Below are 18,410 nucleotides of genomic sequence, written 5' to 3'. Positions count from 1 at the left end.
CTAGCTGGAACATTTTGCAGAAAAATTGGTTTGAATTAAGTGGAATTCAGATTAGTGAGCTATTACCATAATTAATACTTGAAAAATTTCTCTTACTATTATAAGAGAGGTTTTTGAAACTAAGTTATAGTGTTGTTATAATCAATTTATTCTGCATGTTCACAAAATCTCAATGAATGAAAATGTGATCTCTATTAATTATTTTTTCTTTTTGGTAGGCCTTCAATATGATATACAATATTTACTCACTGGTGCTTATCTTTCTTGAAGTCCAGATTCAACAATAAATGATAATTCACTTTGGGATATTATGAAAAGAGTTTTCCAATTCTGCCTTATAACAGTTGAAAACTTCAAAACAGATATCATGACATTGCTTTGAATGACTTGCAATTATCATTATGAAAAATAGTGTCCAAAATGATATAAGAAAAAAAATAAATAAATAAATAAAAGTTATACAGAAAGTGGAGGGAAACCTACTAATAAATTCAAACTAGCATGCATAGGGACTTTATTATTGACAAACTTCACAGAGTAGCCACAAAACAATAAATATTTTATTAGATATCTTTATTTTTCTATTATAATCAAAACTTTACAAATTTACTATGTTAAGGAATATTGATAATTATTTCTAACCTGAGATGCTAAAGAAAAACTAGGGCCAGGAGAAATATTTTTCTTCTTTCCTCCACCTGTAGCCGTATTACCTGTACTGTTTGTGGTTGTCTTTCTCTTGCGTCGTTTGCTTGGAGGACGTTGGGTTTCTATAATAAGTTCATAAATTTATATATTAATAAAAACAATGTAAATGATAGCATACATAATATTTTATAATTTTTAAAAATATTTTTCTTTCTGTTTCTCACTTATCATTAATAAAATAATTTTAAATTTGTTTTGTTTAACATTCAAAATCTAGTTTCCAATGTATTCATTCAATAAGCTGTTATAATAGATATTTAAAACAATTTTTTCAGGAAAGCTTCTTAGATTTTGAAATAAATGAAAATAATAATCATTTTCGATGGAAATAGTATATCTTCATTTAATATTAGAGAAGATTAGCTTCATAAACTACCACTAAATTGTAATTTTTAATATAAAGCTAAATATTTTTTAAAACAAAATTCGAACATAGAATATCTTAAATGCAATTTTAAATTAAAGCAGATAAAATATATATATCAGCTAAGTGCTTTCTTCATATCAAGACTTTTATGTCTGTCTCTAAGAAAGCAATAAAATATTACAAGTATAAGATGCTTTCCAAAAAGAAAAAATTGTGAGCAACAAAATATTAGTCTTTTCATTTTATTCATAAATCTACAATAAAAGTAATATAAAAATAAGATTTAAAATAAATACAGAAATGTCAGACATTCAAAAGAAATTAGCTTTTATAGGTGGAATTAAAAAAAAATTAAAAATTGAATTAAGAATAATCTGAAAGACAATATTACAGTTATAAATTCAAAAGATAATTAAACATACATGCTTTAGTGTTAATATTTTTCATCCTCAGAATAAATAAATAAATAAAAAGTGCATTTTATTATTTAAAAAAAAAAAAAAACATTCAATATTTCAATACTCCTTATATTTTAATTTTAGAATTCAGAAATAAGAGATAATTTTAGAAAAATGTTTATTTCCAGTTTAATCTGTGCAACATGCAATAGAAATTACATCAATTTTCTGTATTTTATGAATATCCAATTTTCATTCTGTATACTAGTATTAAAAATTTCAAATATTTCATAACAACAAACACAAGCTTTTTCTTTTTAAATTTACTTTATCATCATTTTCACAGTATTATTTCTTCAAGATGAAGAAACAAATTTTACTTTCACTATAACAATAATCAAGAATTAACAACATTTTTTATCATTACCTTTATGCTAAAATTGCAATTATTAAAATGATCTGATACAAAAGATAGGAAGCATCACCATTTATTGATGATTTTCATAATTAATTCTTAGAATTCTTAATTCAGTAACATTTAGAATATTAATCTGGTTCAGAATATGCAGACATATTTGTATATGGAGTTGTGGATTGAATATTTACTTGATATAAAAAGTTCTCTTCTAGAAGTACCAAATGGTTTCCATAATGATACAGATCATATTTCATCTAAACTGCAAATGGTTTATTGTCCACAAACTCTATGATTTCTAAATCATTTAACTTTGTGAGCTAAATAATATGTCATGATATACCTGTCCAGTTTACAGAAATTTTATGCATGTTTGCGTTTCCATTTTATGACATTTGCTAGATGTTACTAAATTATTAAAACTAGAATAAATAAAATTAACTGATTCCTCTAAAATATAAAATATTATATATTAAAATTATCAATAAATGATGATTCTTCCTATCTATATGTTAAAAATTAATAATTTAAACTAATTTGTGTTAGTATTTTAAAAAAATTTACATAATTATATATATGAATTATATAATAATATCCGATAATTTAGAATTTGACTTTAAAACTTGTGTTTGTTGAATCGAATCAAATTGAAGTTATATTTTAATTGAAAGAATAATTTTAAACTAAAAATCAAAATGAAATCAAATTTAATTATCATTTATTCGTGAGTGAAAAAATAAATTATTTTTGAAAAATGAATAATAATAAAAAATATTAATAAAATATTTATAATCATTAGTGATTTTAATGATGAAATAGTTAAATAAAAAATCGAAATCAGTTTATAGAGAGCAAATTTTTGTTTACATATAGTTTTTCTTTTCTCTTTATTTCCAATAAATTATTATATTTAGAACTAAGTTAGACAAAGAATGAAGGCATATGTTTAATTAATGATGAATATATAGAACATAAATATTTCCATGCTAATAGAGATAAAATATTAATTTTTAACATTATTAAAATTGCAATTCAGTTATTAGTGCGCTGAAGATAAGTTTGATAAACACAAATATTAAGATTAGAATTAGTAAACTGTCAAGATTAGGTGTGAATATTATATTTGAAACAAAACAGTATATTTCATGGTGCAAAAAATATATCATATATCTAAACTTTCTTAAATTATCAATAGATTTAGAAACTAAACCCATCAGCCAACACTTATTCACATACCTATGTCCTGACTTGGTTTAAGGTCATTTGCTGGACCGCGATGAATGGGACCTGACAGGATTAACCAATTTTTAATTACTTTTTCTGTGAAAATTTTAAGTCTTGTGCTTTTTGTACATGCATATTTAAAATTTAAATGGAAAAATTCTAAGAATTATAAGTTTAAAAATCAGTTTTGAATTGATTAAGATGTGATAAATGGGAAACTTTTTTAAATTCTAAGTTTGATTTAAAAAATGCATAAACTAAAAAATTATAAATTATGGTTTCCATAATTTAAATTAGATGACAAATAAAATTTTATAAATAAAAGAAATGAAGTTTTACTTTCCATTTCCCAATATAAAACTTTCTTTTTTTAATTTGAAATACAAATAATTCTTACAGAAGTTATACAATGTTTCATAATTACTTAAAATTAAAATAGCTTCAAATAAAAGAAATAACAATTAGTATTTTTATATACAAATAAATAAAAATTAATATATATTAACATATTATTACACGAATTCTTATGTAACTCAAAATATAATTAACATAACTTTTTAAATTATCACATGTAGAAAATTAACAACAATAAAGGGCAGAAAGTAACAATTGGATCAGATATCCAATGTTATGTGTGGAATAAGTTGAATAATTGTTTCATTATTTTAAAAATATTAGACTGAAATTATATATGCATATTTATGATTGGGACATTTGGCAGTAGTAAACTAAACTGAATTAATAGTTGCTACAATTACAAGGTTACAAACAATTCTGATTGGATATGATGGCAAGTTTACATAAAGAAATTTTTAACTGCAGACAATTCCACAGACTGATTAATAAATGAATCATTGTCTAGCTGAAATATGTATTAATTTAAGCTGCATCTTTCTACAAAATTATTGTAGCAATAATAACTATAATAGTTACATGTTTGTACTGTGCACAATGATTGCAAATTCAATTTCCATTATATACATCTCTCTGGGTCTTTCTAAATTTAATTATTATTTATCAAATAATGACAACATGTCTATTTTGTAGTGATTATTATTATTATAATTAATTTAATTAAAATTCCAATCAAAATTATTCACTTAAAACCTGGTAATCAGGCAGTTATTAATTTCTACTATACTGTATATGTGATATTTCACTCAAACTTTATCTGGCTAATCAGTAATTATTTAAAGTTACTTACTTATTCATGGTTTATTTTTTCAATCAGTTATTAAATAAAAAATGTTAACATTTTAGAGACATATTACTTAATTGTTGTGCATATTATTACAAGAAATTTAAAGACAAGAAACATTACTTACAGTAAAATGTAGCTTTAAAAAAAAATCTCGCATCTTCTGGATAGTGAAGAATCCCAATAATTTATGATAACAGTTTTTAAACTTAGTTTTATATAAATAATACTGTTTGTTTTCAGATATAATAAATTTAATAGTTAAATAAGAATTTTAATTAATACTTATCAAAAGAGTGATATCACATCAAAATTATTAATGTATAACTTTAATAATTTAAATTGCTTAAAAAATAACAGAAAATTCCTATTACATATGTATCTAATATCAGATGCACCATTTTAAATTTCTAGATAACCAGATAAATTTATGCTAGATTCTAACCCATCACATGATAATTATTTAAAATATTTAATCAGATAAATTTATTAGGTTCAATGGTAAATGATGTCTGAAATTTATAAAATTCAAAATTAATTTTTTTTAAACTGGTTCAAAATTTAATAGTAGTAATAACAAATTATCTTTCCAGGATTGGTTTTCTCAATTTCTAGAAAAGCAAAAGTCAGTCTAAAGAATCTGCATATCTTTTTGAACTAAATGTATTTATAATCTGCTGGAGACAAATTTATCATTTCAACCATTACTTTTTCTTTGTGAAAATGACTACTATACAAGTTATCCTATGTAAAATCAGTCCCACTCACTGGAAGCAATTCAAATAAATTTAGGCAAAGGGCACTTGTTAAAAACTTTCTGTATATTTAAATAATGTTAAAATAAACTTACAGAAGAAGCTGAAAGTGGTGACTTTTGATCTCTGCAGCTCTGTATATCTGTAATCATGTTCAGAGTTACCTTATGTAAAATACTGATGATGGCAGCTTAGATACTTCTGAGAATGCTTTTCTTCAGTTTGCATATGGTTTTGAAACTGATTTCATACACATTCCCTTTTAAATAGCCCATATAAAGTTTATCTCACAAATATTTCATCATCTCAGTTGAGTCAATTTTAAATGTGACACCCTGTACATGCAAATGGCATTCGTAGTCCAATAAAGAATAGTTATATTATAAAGCAAAATTAATTTAAAAGTATTTGAATTCAAACACTATTCAAATAATTTTTTTTTATAAAATTTATTTAAATATATAAAATGCTAAGGATAGAGAGGTTTCATGTCGACATCACGAGTGACGTCATGAGCATGCGCAATTGTCCAGCGCCATCTTTGTGACTGTTTGTGACTTGTTTACGTTTTGTGTGTGTTCACGTGCGTTTTAACTGGAGTTCTTGTGTTGTTTTTTTCGTCGCGAATATCACTATGGTGATTTGTTGTGTGTATGGTGATTGGGTGTGATGCTAGTTCACTCAAGAACAAAGGAACATCATTTTTTAAAATTTCCGGCATTATTTGTCATCAAGGATCTCAAACTGAGGAGCTTTCACGACGAAGGCAAACTGCATGGCTCTCGAGAATTAACCGGAAAAATTTCATTACGAATAAAGTGAATATCAATACAAGAGTTTGTCAGAAACATTTCATTTCAATATTTACGTTAATAAACACTAAGTTATATTTTAAAACCTAAAAGAGTTTACTGATTTGCTTATATTAATTTATTTTGGTATAGTGCATTTATAAATGAATAACTAATGTAATTTCAGGCTTTAGCTAGTGCAAACTTATAAACATTACACGTTAAAACGAAAAGCAAGTAGACTTATTATATGCTAGTTTCAACTAGAAAATAAAGGTACCGAACAAGTTGAATTAAAAAATTTCCACGGCTGTTTTTAATTAGACTTTTACTTTCAGACAAAAATTCTTACTTAAGAAATACGTAAAAACACGAGTTTAAACAAACAAAAGAAAACGTATCTTTCCAAGCAATATTACTTCGCTGTTATTCATTACTTTTACTTTTATATCAGGAGAAACCCAGCCACTTGTTAAATAGTTATGGGCCTCTAAAGATTTATAAGCTTTCATTTGTGACAGGGTGTAGAAATTTGTTGTAAAAACCAAATAGTTTATAATGTCACCAAATTTACTTTCGGCCACAACTCTTGATATACGATGAAGTCTGATAAACTGGCTTCGTATGGATCGCCTTGACATAACGAAATTTTCTCTTCGTACAGAGCTGCATCTCGTCCTGTTAGACTGCTAGAATAGCTTGCAAGAAAAGAATCTTTTTTAACTTAATCCATGATAATAGAACTGCAGTATTTTTGTACGTTTAAACTAAAAAAAAGACGTCGAATAACAGACTACGTGCAAGCTAAGCGAGCGAAAACTACCACAAAAATGGCGAATGAGCGGAGCAAACGTGTGTTTTATCACGTGACATGCGACCTTGAAACCTCTCTATACTATAAAAACTATAAGAAATGATTCATAAATACTAGTTTATTTTAATCAAACATGGACTATTATTAGTAGATTTTGGAAGAAAATCTTACATAAACCAAACTTTGTCTTCCCAAATTGTTACAAAACATTGAATGCCCTTTCATATTATCTTTTAATAACTGGTATTCTAAATTTCAATATCAACAAAACAAAAAACATTCAATATATAAGACTGATCATCAATGATTAATCTTTAATATATATCCCCAGTCATTCCATAATGAAGATGATGATAATAATAATACTACAATATATATTCAATTCATCTTTCATCAAAGTAGCATAATGCATTGTTTTTTTACTGACTGTTATAATTTTTGCAAATGAAAATGAACAATTTTCATATATTTCATAAAATAAAGTTAACATAAGAGAAAATAAAGAAAAACAGAAAAATATTTTCATTATTATTAAAATAAGTATTATTTTAAATAAATTACATATTTGAATAAAATATTCTTTAAATTAAATGGCATTGTTTGCCTTTTTGATAAGTAATTTTTAAATAATTAGAAATCTTGTATATATTTGAATATAGGCTGTTTATACATAAACACCATATTTATTTTTACATCAATTTTTTATAACACTATAATGTAATATGATTACATGTCATGTAAAAATGTATTAATAATATGGGGTGGCGCTCCGTTCGTCATGGCGACTGGTGAGATTTTGATTGCACCTTGTTTCGTCAAAAAATATTTTATCCATTTCACTTTTTCTGTTTATGTCTCAACAATGTTTAATTTAAAATTGACTCAATTACTACTACTAATGTCCGGTATCGAGCCGAACCCAGGTCCTCTTCAAAAAATTCCAATGAAAAGAGGTAGACCACCAGCAAACCGAACTACGCAATCTTCTTTTAATACAAAATCAACTGAAAGTGAAAGCAACTTGATTACTGAGTAAACTCAACTACGAAGAGTGGAATTGACTACTCCGGTAAGTGAAAACTCTACTTTGAATCCTTCATGTGCAACTTTAAATATGGAACTATCGGACACTACAACTGCACTTCCTTGGACAAAGCTAGTCGAATTGATTACTTCTAGTAACAAAAAAATAGAAAATCAATTTTCTCTAATCCGTAAAGAAATTATTACTATCCATAATGAAATTAGTGACTTTACTAGTCAACTTCAGACTATTAGAGATAGAAATGATAATCTTGAATCTGAAATTACAAAATTAAGAAAAGAGAATGAGTTGCTCCAGTTTAAGATTGATGCACTGCATAATAAATTAAATAATAATAATTTAATAATATATGATTATTCGAAAACATTTGCTGATGGGAATGAAGAGGACATATTGAATTTCTTGAATCATTCACTAAATATTCCATGCAAAATGGAAGAAGAAATTAAATCAATTCACAATATTCCTAACTCAAAAATTAATATCTTATGCTTGACTTTAAAATCTGATCAATTGCAAAATCAAATTATGATCAACTTCAATAAACGAAAACAAAATAAATCATTGGGACCATGGCAAAATTTAAACATGTCTGTAGATTTGGTTGTTAATTCTCGTAAGAGAAGAAAAGCTTTATTACCTTACTACATTGATCTAAAAAAACGAAATACACAGGTTAAATTACGAGACGATTTTCTCCTAATCAAACAGAAAAAAGTAACTTATAGTTTTTCAATAAATCAACTGGTATATGCAGAGAATTTTTTAGACTATACGACTTGAATAATTCCAATAATCATCAACCTTCGATAATACTTAATAATGAAACTGATTATAATAAAAATCAAGAAAAATCTTACCTAAACATAATAAATTGGAACTGTAATGGCTTATTGAAAAAAACTGATAGTATTGAATTTAGATATTTATTACATAATACTGATATAATGGGACTAACGGAAACCTGGTTGACTTCGTCACATGAAGAACTAAAAAATAAATACATTGAATATAGTGATATATCAACCGTGGCGCATAAACCAGTTGGCCCTGGTCGTCCATACGGTGGTTTAAGCTTACTCATTAAGAAAAATATAGGAGTAATTAGAAATATACAGAAATTTGATAACTGTATAGCAGTCTCAATCCAAATTACCAATCCAGACGTACATTTTTTGGTAAACAGATTGATAGCCATTATACTAGTTTATATCCCTCCAGATCAGCTTCAGATTTTAAATGATGTCTTTAAATTTATTGAACAATGGAAAATCATTACTCCTTATGTTATAATTACAGGCGATTTAAATGCGAGAAAAAATGGATATAGAATATAAAGGACCCAATTTATCAATCCAAAACACTTATAAATCAAAAGATAAAAAATATAACAAAACAGGACTTCAACTTCTAGAATATATGGATCAATTACAACTTTATATACTGAATTGTAGAATTAAAAATGATTATCCATCTGAATTTACTTGTCTGACTAACTCTGGCTGTTCAACAATAGATTTAATGATATGTTCAAAATTAATTACAGATTTATGTACACAGATTCAAGTATTAAATTATGACCTCTCTGACCATTTTCCCATAAGAATGTCCATTCAAATTTCAAAAAGTCAACTATATAAGATTGAACCAATATCATATCAAATAGCCAACTATAACTATCAACAGTATCAACTTTCAATTAGTAACAGAATTAAATATTTATTGAACCATGCTCCAACAGAGGGAATAGAAAAATATTTACAATTAGAACTAGTATTGAAAGAATTTATACAAATACGTAATTCAAAATGTAATATATCACATAAATTTAAGAAGCCATGGTATGATATGGATTGTTACAAGCTTAAAACTCAGAAGAACAAAGCTCTAAAACAATTTAGAATAAATTATTCTGATGAATCTTTTAACCATTATAAACAACTTAAAACATCATATTTCAATGTTCTAAAAGTAAAAAAATCAAACTATTTTAAAAACCTACAACATATCCTAGCAGACAAGAATAATCTACTTTTCTGGTCAACACTTCAAAAATTGTGGAAAACTCGTCCAGAACGTCAACCAGATATAGACTTTTCAACATGGTCTCAATACTTCAATAGATTTCCAATTAATGAAAATATATCAAACAACTACCAAAGAACCCTAACGAATGAATTTTTTGATCCACCCATTACCTATGATGAACTGGAATACTCCATTGGGAAATTAAAACTAAAATCATCGCTGGGACCAGATATAATTACTAATAAATTCATCAAACTCTTACCTCCGTCAGGAAAGCAACTACTACTTGAACTTTTTACTTATTTTTATGATTCTTCAACTTACTCGTCGTCATGGAATTCCACCAATCTACTTATGATCTACAAAAAAAGGGAAATAGAATAGCACCAGAGAATTATCGACCTATCGCACTTTTATCAACTATAAGAAAATGTTTCACATCCATATTAGCAAAACGTATTCAAAAATGGACTATAAACCAAAATCTAAATTCAAAATTTCAATTTGCTTACACTAAATCTAAAGGAACCGAATCGGCTATATTTTTGTTAACTTCTCTAATTCAAATATACTTAAAAAAAAAACGAAGGAAAATTTTTGCCGCATTCATCAATATTACTAAGGCCTTTGATTCTATACATGTACCCTCTTTGGTTAAAAAACTTAAAATACTGGGGGCAGGTAATAAATTTGCAACTACGATTATGAATCTTTTTTCCTCATATAAAATCAATGTTATTTACGGAAATCAGCGATATCCTGAAATTACTATAAATCGAGGAATTCTACAGGGTGAGCCACTGTCTCCTTATCTGCTTAATTTTTATATTAACGATATTGATAAGCTATTTTTAAATGATTCAGAAGAAGAACATTTCATTACATTCTATATGCAGACGACCTGGTTCTATTGGCCCCAACCAAAGTTACTTTACAACATAAGCTTAATAAAATCAATGACTATCTGAATTCCATATCCTTGTCAATTAACATTGCTAAATCAAAAATAATTATTTTCAGAAACAATATCAAACTTGCAAATCTAGAGAAATCTTTTTATATAAATGAACAACCTTTAGAACTGGTCAACAATATAAAATACTTAGGTACGATTTTCAACTGAAATGGTAAATTTCAGATGCACTTGAAATATCTCAATATAAAAATCAATCAACTAATTAATAATATTCTCTATTTAAGTGCTAGTTTATAAATTACAAATTTAAAACTTCATATGAGACTGTTTAACTCAATAATAATGCCAGCTATTTTATATGCCAGCCCAATTTGGGCCATAGATATATTCTATGACTTGGAAAAATTTCACATCATATTTTTACGTAAACTATTTAAACTCGAACGTACTGTCCCAGGATATGCAATACGTGCAGAAACCAACAGATGTCAACTTTTCCCCTTCTTTATGAAAAGACTAATCAAATTCTATTTCCGATTATTGAACACAACAGATGATAATATTAAATTTTTACTTCATATTATGAATAACGACAATATCAACAAAATAACATGGAGCTATCTATAAGTTTAATAAAGTTTTACAGTCATTTGGAGTATCTATTTCCCTATTTGACAACTATACTGACAATTGGAAATATGCCTATATTATGATGATAGACTCAGAATTTTCTCATTCGATGATTGGTGATCAAAATGCAATACTTAATTCAACATACCACCCTTGGTATTTACATATTCTAAGCCTACCTGCTCAATCAAACATTATCACAATAGATACAACTTTAAATATTAAACATTTATTACTTCAACTGAGACTCAACCATCACTCCTTAATTGTAAACAATTCATACATTGACTTTTCAAGATCATGTTATTGGTGTAACTCTAATTCTTTTTCTGCACTTCACCTTCTCAGAGATTGTACTGCTTTGAAAAATTATCAACAAAAATTCCAAACATCAGTCCTATTTTCTACAAATAATGAACTAAATTATAGATCCACACTGGGCAATCTAACAAAAATGAATATGTACAAAATTGTTAATTTTTTTACTCATATTATTAACGAATTGAATGTTCATTGTACAAAATGATTATATGTTTATATTGTCTATTTATCAATATACATGCAACTAACTTAATGTTTGTACTTAATGTTTTTTTTCCTTGTACATTAACCAATTCCCCCCCCCGTAACAAGGTCTCTTTATTATGAATAAATATTATTATTATTATTATTATTAATAATATACATTAATACTCTTTTCTGTTTTCCCTTTTTTGTAAAACAAATACTTTGTATGAACAACCAGTTTTTAAATTACAATCTATAATGATTCATAATTCTAGTTTTTTAAATGCTATTTGAATTTATTAAGAAAATTCCATTTTTTCTAAATATACAGAATTTATTTTATTGAATAATGTCTCCATAGAAACATTATATAGACACATGAATAAATTACTCCGTAGAAACTTAATTAATGACTTTCATTTATAACAACTGAAAATATCATTTGTATGTAAAGATGATGAGTTCAAACATTATCTTCACACACAAATGATATGAATTCCATATTCCATTTTTTTTAAAATAAATTTAATATGAATTCCAATAAACATTATTGCAAACCATATTTAAATTCTTGTAATCAAATCAATTTTATAGAATTAATAAATCAAATGCTTTCTAAATATGCTAAAATAATTACAAAAAAATTTACATGAATAAGTTAATCAGTACAATTTTCACAGTTTTATATTTCAAAAAAATGTTTTTAATTTTGTAAATTAATATTTATAGTAATAAAAAATAACAATAAACTTTTCAAATTAAAGAATTATCAGTTTATGCAAACATTCCATAACATGAAGTTTTGTAAGTTATTCATATATCTTATTTATTTGCTGTATAAAAAATTAATTGAATTTAACAGGAAAAATACTGCAACAACTGAAAGTTATAATTCTAATCAATTTAACAATTATTATACACTCATTACCTTAAAAATTAGTGGACCAAAGAGAAGCTGTTGGAATCAAATAAAATTGTACATGTGTGAGTGTAATGATATAAGTAAGTGATAATAAAAGCAAAAGGATCATTTATTGTAGGAAAAACTACAAATGAAAGGAGGTTCTAGTATCCTGTTGGGCCACCTCTAGTGTGAATACATGATGTGATACAGGCAGACATGAGCCTACAGGTGCCTACGGTGTCAACAGTTACTGCAAGCAGTCTCTGTAGTTTGGCCAAACTCATAGGCTGTCCAACTTGGCTTGTCCAGGTGATCCCAGACATGTTCGATTGGTAACAAATCAGAGGACTGAGCAGGCCAGGAAAGTTTGGAAATGTGATAGAGATAGTCCTGTGACACTCTTGTTATGTTGGTCGAGCTGTTGGAAAATGGTTCTTGGGAGCACTGCCATGAGAGGTAACACATGTGGGTGCAGGATTTCACTAACATACCACTGGGCTCTCATGGTCTCTTGGATCACTTTTAGAGATGACTAGATGGCATATGTGATGGCACCCCAGACCAGCACACTGGCTGTGGGGTGGTGTGCCACTCCAAAGTGTAAGCAGGATTGAGGCATTCACCATGGGGCCTCCATACACAAATATGGTTGTCATCAGTGCCCAAACTGAATCTGGATTTGTCACTGCAGACAACTTGATTCCATTCCATTGCTGTCCAATCCTGTTGGGAGCAACACCATTCCAGAGGCAACAGTGGAGTGATGTCAATAGTGGTACATGTAATGGCCACTGTGATACCAAATGTTTTTCATCCATGTGACTCAAAATGGTACAGACATATAACATACAGGGGCCTATAATGATGGTGCCACCTTTGTCCAGATAGCAGACAACAATACAATCGGATAGTGGTCTTCCGAGGGCATCGTTAACCTTGGACTGTACATGTGAGATCTCTCTCATTCACTGGTCCCAACATCTCCCCATAAAGTCCTCAGAATGGCCTAGATCAGGGGTCGCCAAACTTTTTTATCGTCGACCCCCTACAACTTTTCAAAACCTCACATCAACCCCCATCAAAAAGTTTGTGTTACAAATAAAAAAAGCTCTTACTATTTTAACATATTTCTTTTAACTTTTACATTTTTTACATTTATTGTATATATGTTAATAATAATTTTTGTAACTGATGGCTAAGCTTGATGATCCTTAGCAAGATTAGCAATATTTGGTTCAAAATTTGTAAATTTTAGTCTTTTCATCAACCCCCCAATAATGTTATATCGACCCCTGGCCTAGATGGCAGGCAGGATAACCATCTGTCTTCTCTCAAATCAATGATCCTTCCCCCTCTCAAACTCAGTTGTTCATATGGTCTTTGATTGTAACATAAAGACATCTCTAGTGATACAGGTAAACTACAAACAGGATGCCTTTGTGTGCTTTTTTATTGGCTAAGGGGGCTGCACTTTAATGCCTTCTGCTGGCATTATGCAATGAGCCATCATGCTATAACTCTAATCATTTCCATATCTGCTTGAGACTTATCTGCATGCCAAGTTTTGCAGCAATATGACAACTCCTTGGTGTGCTAATTTTTATAGTAGTAAGTGTATTTCTAGCAATTTGTAAAATGTACAATTTATTAACAATTTTAATTTCAATATCAGAATTAACTTTTTGAAAATCAATTACCAATTTTATTATTACTTACAGCCATTTTTGGAAAAGATAATAATTACAAAATTTGTAATAAATTTCTTTTAAGCAAAGTGGGCAGGATGATAACTAAGAAAACAAGAAAAAGAATCACTGTTATTAAAACTCAAGATCCTCTAACAATTTAAAATTATTCATGAATTCAACTCACATTTTTTAGTTATATATAATATACAGTAAACCCTGCGTAAATTGGAATTGTATAGTACTGAATTATTTTTTCCATTCTGAACAGGTTTTATCATTCTTTTTTTATCCCTAAACTACACCAGATAAATATTACATAGTTATGTTTATTTTTTGAGTAAAATCACTTTTACATATGTAAAATATTTTTATTGCTAAGCTTAATCCAAAGTTATTCCAACTAAAGATAGCAATATTCAAATTCAAAAATTAAAAATTATGTGATTGCAAAAAGTTCTTGTTCCAGAGAACAACAAGCAATTTGAAAAGCATGTGCCAATTTCAGATTTGGAACATGCTTTTCAAATTCTTTATATATATATATAAGAGTAAGGTCTTTTCTTTTCTATTGCATTTGTTTTAATTTGGATTTGAAAAAGTAGCCAGGCCATAAAGTACACCTTTATCTCTCCTACAGTATTATTCAACAAATACTATCATCTTCCATGCAAGTGATACAAGTTGGTTTAAATTGGTAGCTCTTATCTTAGTGTCCACTATACAAGGATAGAGAGCTGTGATATAAGTTTTTGTCCTTTCATTCAAAACAATATCACAAATCCATGCCAAAATGTTGAAAATGTATTTTTAAGATTGCAGAAAATATTTTGATTTACAATTGGAAACTTTTGCCACATCCACCCTACACTCTTACCTAATGCCTACAACCTATTTGTTCCAAGGAAAAAAAAAACTCTCTCAATGGAGAGGTTTCAAACAGATAAAAAAATAAAATCTAGAACTCAACTCTCAATAAAGCAAACTTTTAGGAAACTAGTATTTTCAACTACATGAAGTGCTATAGGTGCTTAAATGTTTATGGTTTAATGTAGAAAAATAGGTCTATACTTAAATTTTGTTTTGTGTATTCAGTTTAAATAAAATGCATCATCTTAAAATTTAAAAATAGGTTACTTTTCAAAATTTTTAGGTTACTTTACTCATCATCATAGTTCATTAATTAAGAAACCAGCATGTGTGATATTCACATTCACTTTTTTAAAATTTATTTCAAGACACTTTTAAAGAGTTTTCTAAATATTCTCAATAACTGAAATTTAAAAAATTTTTATTTTGAGATTAAAATAAATCTATGTAACTATCAGATGACAGAATCTTTAGTCTAATGTTTATCAACTTTTGCTTTACATTTTTTATTTGCTATTTTAAACACTGATGCTGAGGTCATTGGAGCAGAAACTATTGCATCATCTTTCAGATTCTTCCATGAATAAGAGATCATATTCAATTAATTTTAAATTTTATCATCAAATTTCAGAAAATAAAATTCAAAACTGAAAATTACAATAAAGTAAATTATATTGAATTAATATAAAAATCATTAAAGTGAAAAATTTATCATATTATAAACTTTGTAATTAAAAATTAATACATTAGTCACTGAATTAACATTTAGTAAGGATAGGCCATTTTTATATATTCATATAAGGAGTATTGAATAAAATTAAATTCTAAATCTTCACTTTACGATTTAAAAAAATTGTTAAAAATTAATGGAATTCACAATTTTCATTTTATGTGAAAATTATGAATTTAATATATATAAGTTAGCTAGAATTTAAACTGACCTGGAGGTGCTACCATTCGTTGCCACTTCTGAAATAGAGTAGTTTTAAGACAATCACGAGGGCTGAGAGCATAAGCTTTATGACGAGACATTAGTTCCTGCATTGGTTCTAAAATTACACATAACTGAAGAAAAAGTTTTAACTATTAATAATATGTAAATAATATAAATTATTTAACCCACAATCATATTCATAAGGTGACAATTTTTCACTGATTTTTCATGTGTAATTACATCTCACATAATTTCCATTCCTTGAATTTGACAATTCTGAAAAATTCTGTAATGTGTCTTCTTTGCACATGCAAAATTTTAACGTCATGCATTGTTTAATTTACAAGATGATATTTTGTTTACAGAATAATGTCCTTAATTAGGCTTCCACAGGGAGTCCTTCAATCCTTGCAATAGCATATGCTAATGTGAAATAAGTTCAGCCAGAAATAAATGATGGGAGAAATTTCTCAGAAAGATGAGAAGAACCAGAAAATTATTTTCCTGTGTTTTGGGCACAAAACCAACTTGCAAAAACATTGAAATTGTTAAAGCTCATGTGTTCCAGATTATCTTATAAAGACAAAAGTTCAAGGTCCTATGGGCTTATATATCACACATTATGATGTAATGACTACCTCTTGTGGCAATCATGAGTGACATGCATGACATGTGTCAGAGAAGAAATATTGAAACATTGAGAAAAATTGTACATGATTGCATGTGTAAGGCAGCAGTTTTTGAGGCCTTGTGATAAAAATAAAAAAATTTTTTAACCAAAATTTTACACAGATGGATAGCATAAAATGAAGATATCACAAAAGCACAGCAAAGTAAATTTTGTAAAAAATTCCTGTGAAAAGCCCAGTAGATGTAGAAAATCATCACTATCCTATATGACTGTGGGTTAAAAAATCTAATTAAGTTAATCTTACACGTAAATAATTCAATGTAGAATTAGTCAATCCTTGTCTAGTGATATTTTTGGTTAACTGATCTAACATTGCAGGATCTTGTTGTTGAGCCTAAAAACAAAAATAAATATATCATATATAAACAATGAAACAAATACATAAACATTAAAATCCTAAGAAAAATTTCATTACCTCAATATGTGGAGACATCTGTAATGAAATAAAAATATAATCAAAACTTTAATGAGAATTAATTTAAAAAGTTACAATTATCAAAAAAGTTAACAAAAATTAACAAAAGTTACAATAAAAATATAATTCATTTGAATTTCCATTTCTATAATACACTTTTGTAGAATATTTTAAAAATAAATAAATAATTATTTTTTTAAAGTTATGAGAAGTTTCTATTTCATAAATAAGTTACAATATGAGATTATAATTTTTAATTTTATTTCTCTTTCAAAAAACCAGGTATTTTTACTATATTAATGTAAACCACACTATAATTGTGTAGTTTACATTAATGTAAACTTCAACTATAATTAATTAAAAATTAAAATATTTTGGAAATTTAAAATTCAAAGAAATGACATCTTAAACAGTAATGTTTAGATCTAAATGTTTTTGGTGTAATTTGTAGACCATCATCAGGATTCTTTATTAACATTAATACATCTGAACAACTATTCCAAATATAATATAAAAATTTGAAATTCTTGAACAGAACAAGATAAATTTAAAATTTAAATACAATACAGCAAAATAAACATTTAAAGGATCATATATAGTAAAAAAATATATACATGTTATATATATTATTAATCAAGTTATACTTCTAAGAGACAGAGAATGTACAGTAAGACCCCGCTTAATGCTGATTCAATATAATGCAGTCTGCTTGACGCCTAAAAAAATGCTCAAAGTTTACGCTGATTCAAATTAACGTGGTATTTCATTGATTCATATATAATATGATTATTCCCAAACACAAACCAATCAGCAAAAGGTGGCAATTCATTGTAGTGCTGCATTTCCCTTAAATCTATGTTTGTTTTGTGCAATTTTGGAAAAAATATAACATCATGGATGCCATAGAAAATATTGACTTTGCTTTGCAAGAATTAACGGATAAATGCATGAACAAAGTGTGGAAGAAGTTATGGCTAGAAGTATCCAAGAATTCTCATTGAGAAGAGCATATCGCTGTATCGTTAGGTTGACAAAATTGTCAACTTACTCAATACAGGAGATGTAGAGGAGCAGGATATTGGGGAGTTACTGCAGGTTTCTGGTAAGAGCCTTAC

General features: G+C 27.2%; 1 protein-coding gene across 2 annotated transcripts in view; it reads right to left on the bottom strand.

The window, feature by feature from the left end:
* The window catches only part of LOC136977776 (LIM domain-binding protein 2-like), a 79,859-nt gene that overhangs the window by 8,552 nt on the left and 52,897 nt on the right, over window positions 1–18,410 (bottom strand). Inside the window, exons 8-12 of one of the 2 annotated variants that reach the window (XM_067273326.1) lie at window positions 17,296–17,313; window positions 17,125–17,214; window positions 16,197–16,320; window positions 3,125–3,175; window positions 643–770 (exon numbers count right to left, since the gene is read on the bottom strand). In XM_067273326.1, coding sequence (XP_067129427.1) covers window positions 643–770; window positions 3,125–3,175; window positions 16,197–16,320; window positions 17,125–17,214; window positions 17,296–17,313 — 411 coding nt within the window. The remainder of the gene's footprint in view (window positions 1–642; window positions 771–3,124; window positions 3,176–16,196; window positions 16,321–17,124; window positions 17,215–17,295; window positions 17,314–18,410) is intronic. The other variant, XM_067273327.1, reaches the window with a different exon arrangement.

This window comes from Centruroides vittatus, unplaced genomic scaffold (assembly GCF_030686945.1).
Source record: "Centruroides vittatus isolate TY-2023 unplaced genomic scaffold, ASM3068694v2 contig_474, whole genome shotgun sequence".
Classification (NCBI taxonomy): domain Eukaryota; kingdom Metazoa; phylum Arthropoda; class Arachnida; order Scorpiones; family Buthidae; genus Centruroides; species Centruroides vittatus.
Note: the sequence above shows the minus strand (reverse complement) of the source record. Positions and strands in the feature narration are given on the sequence as shown.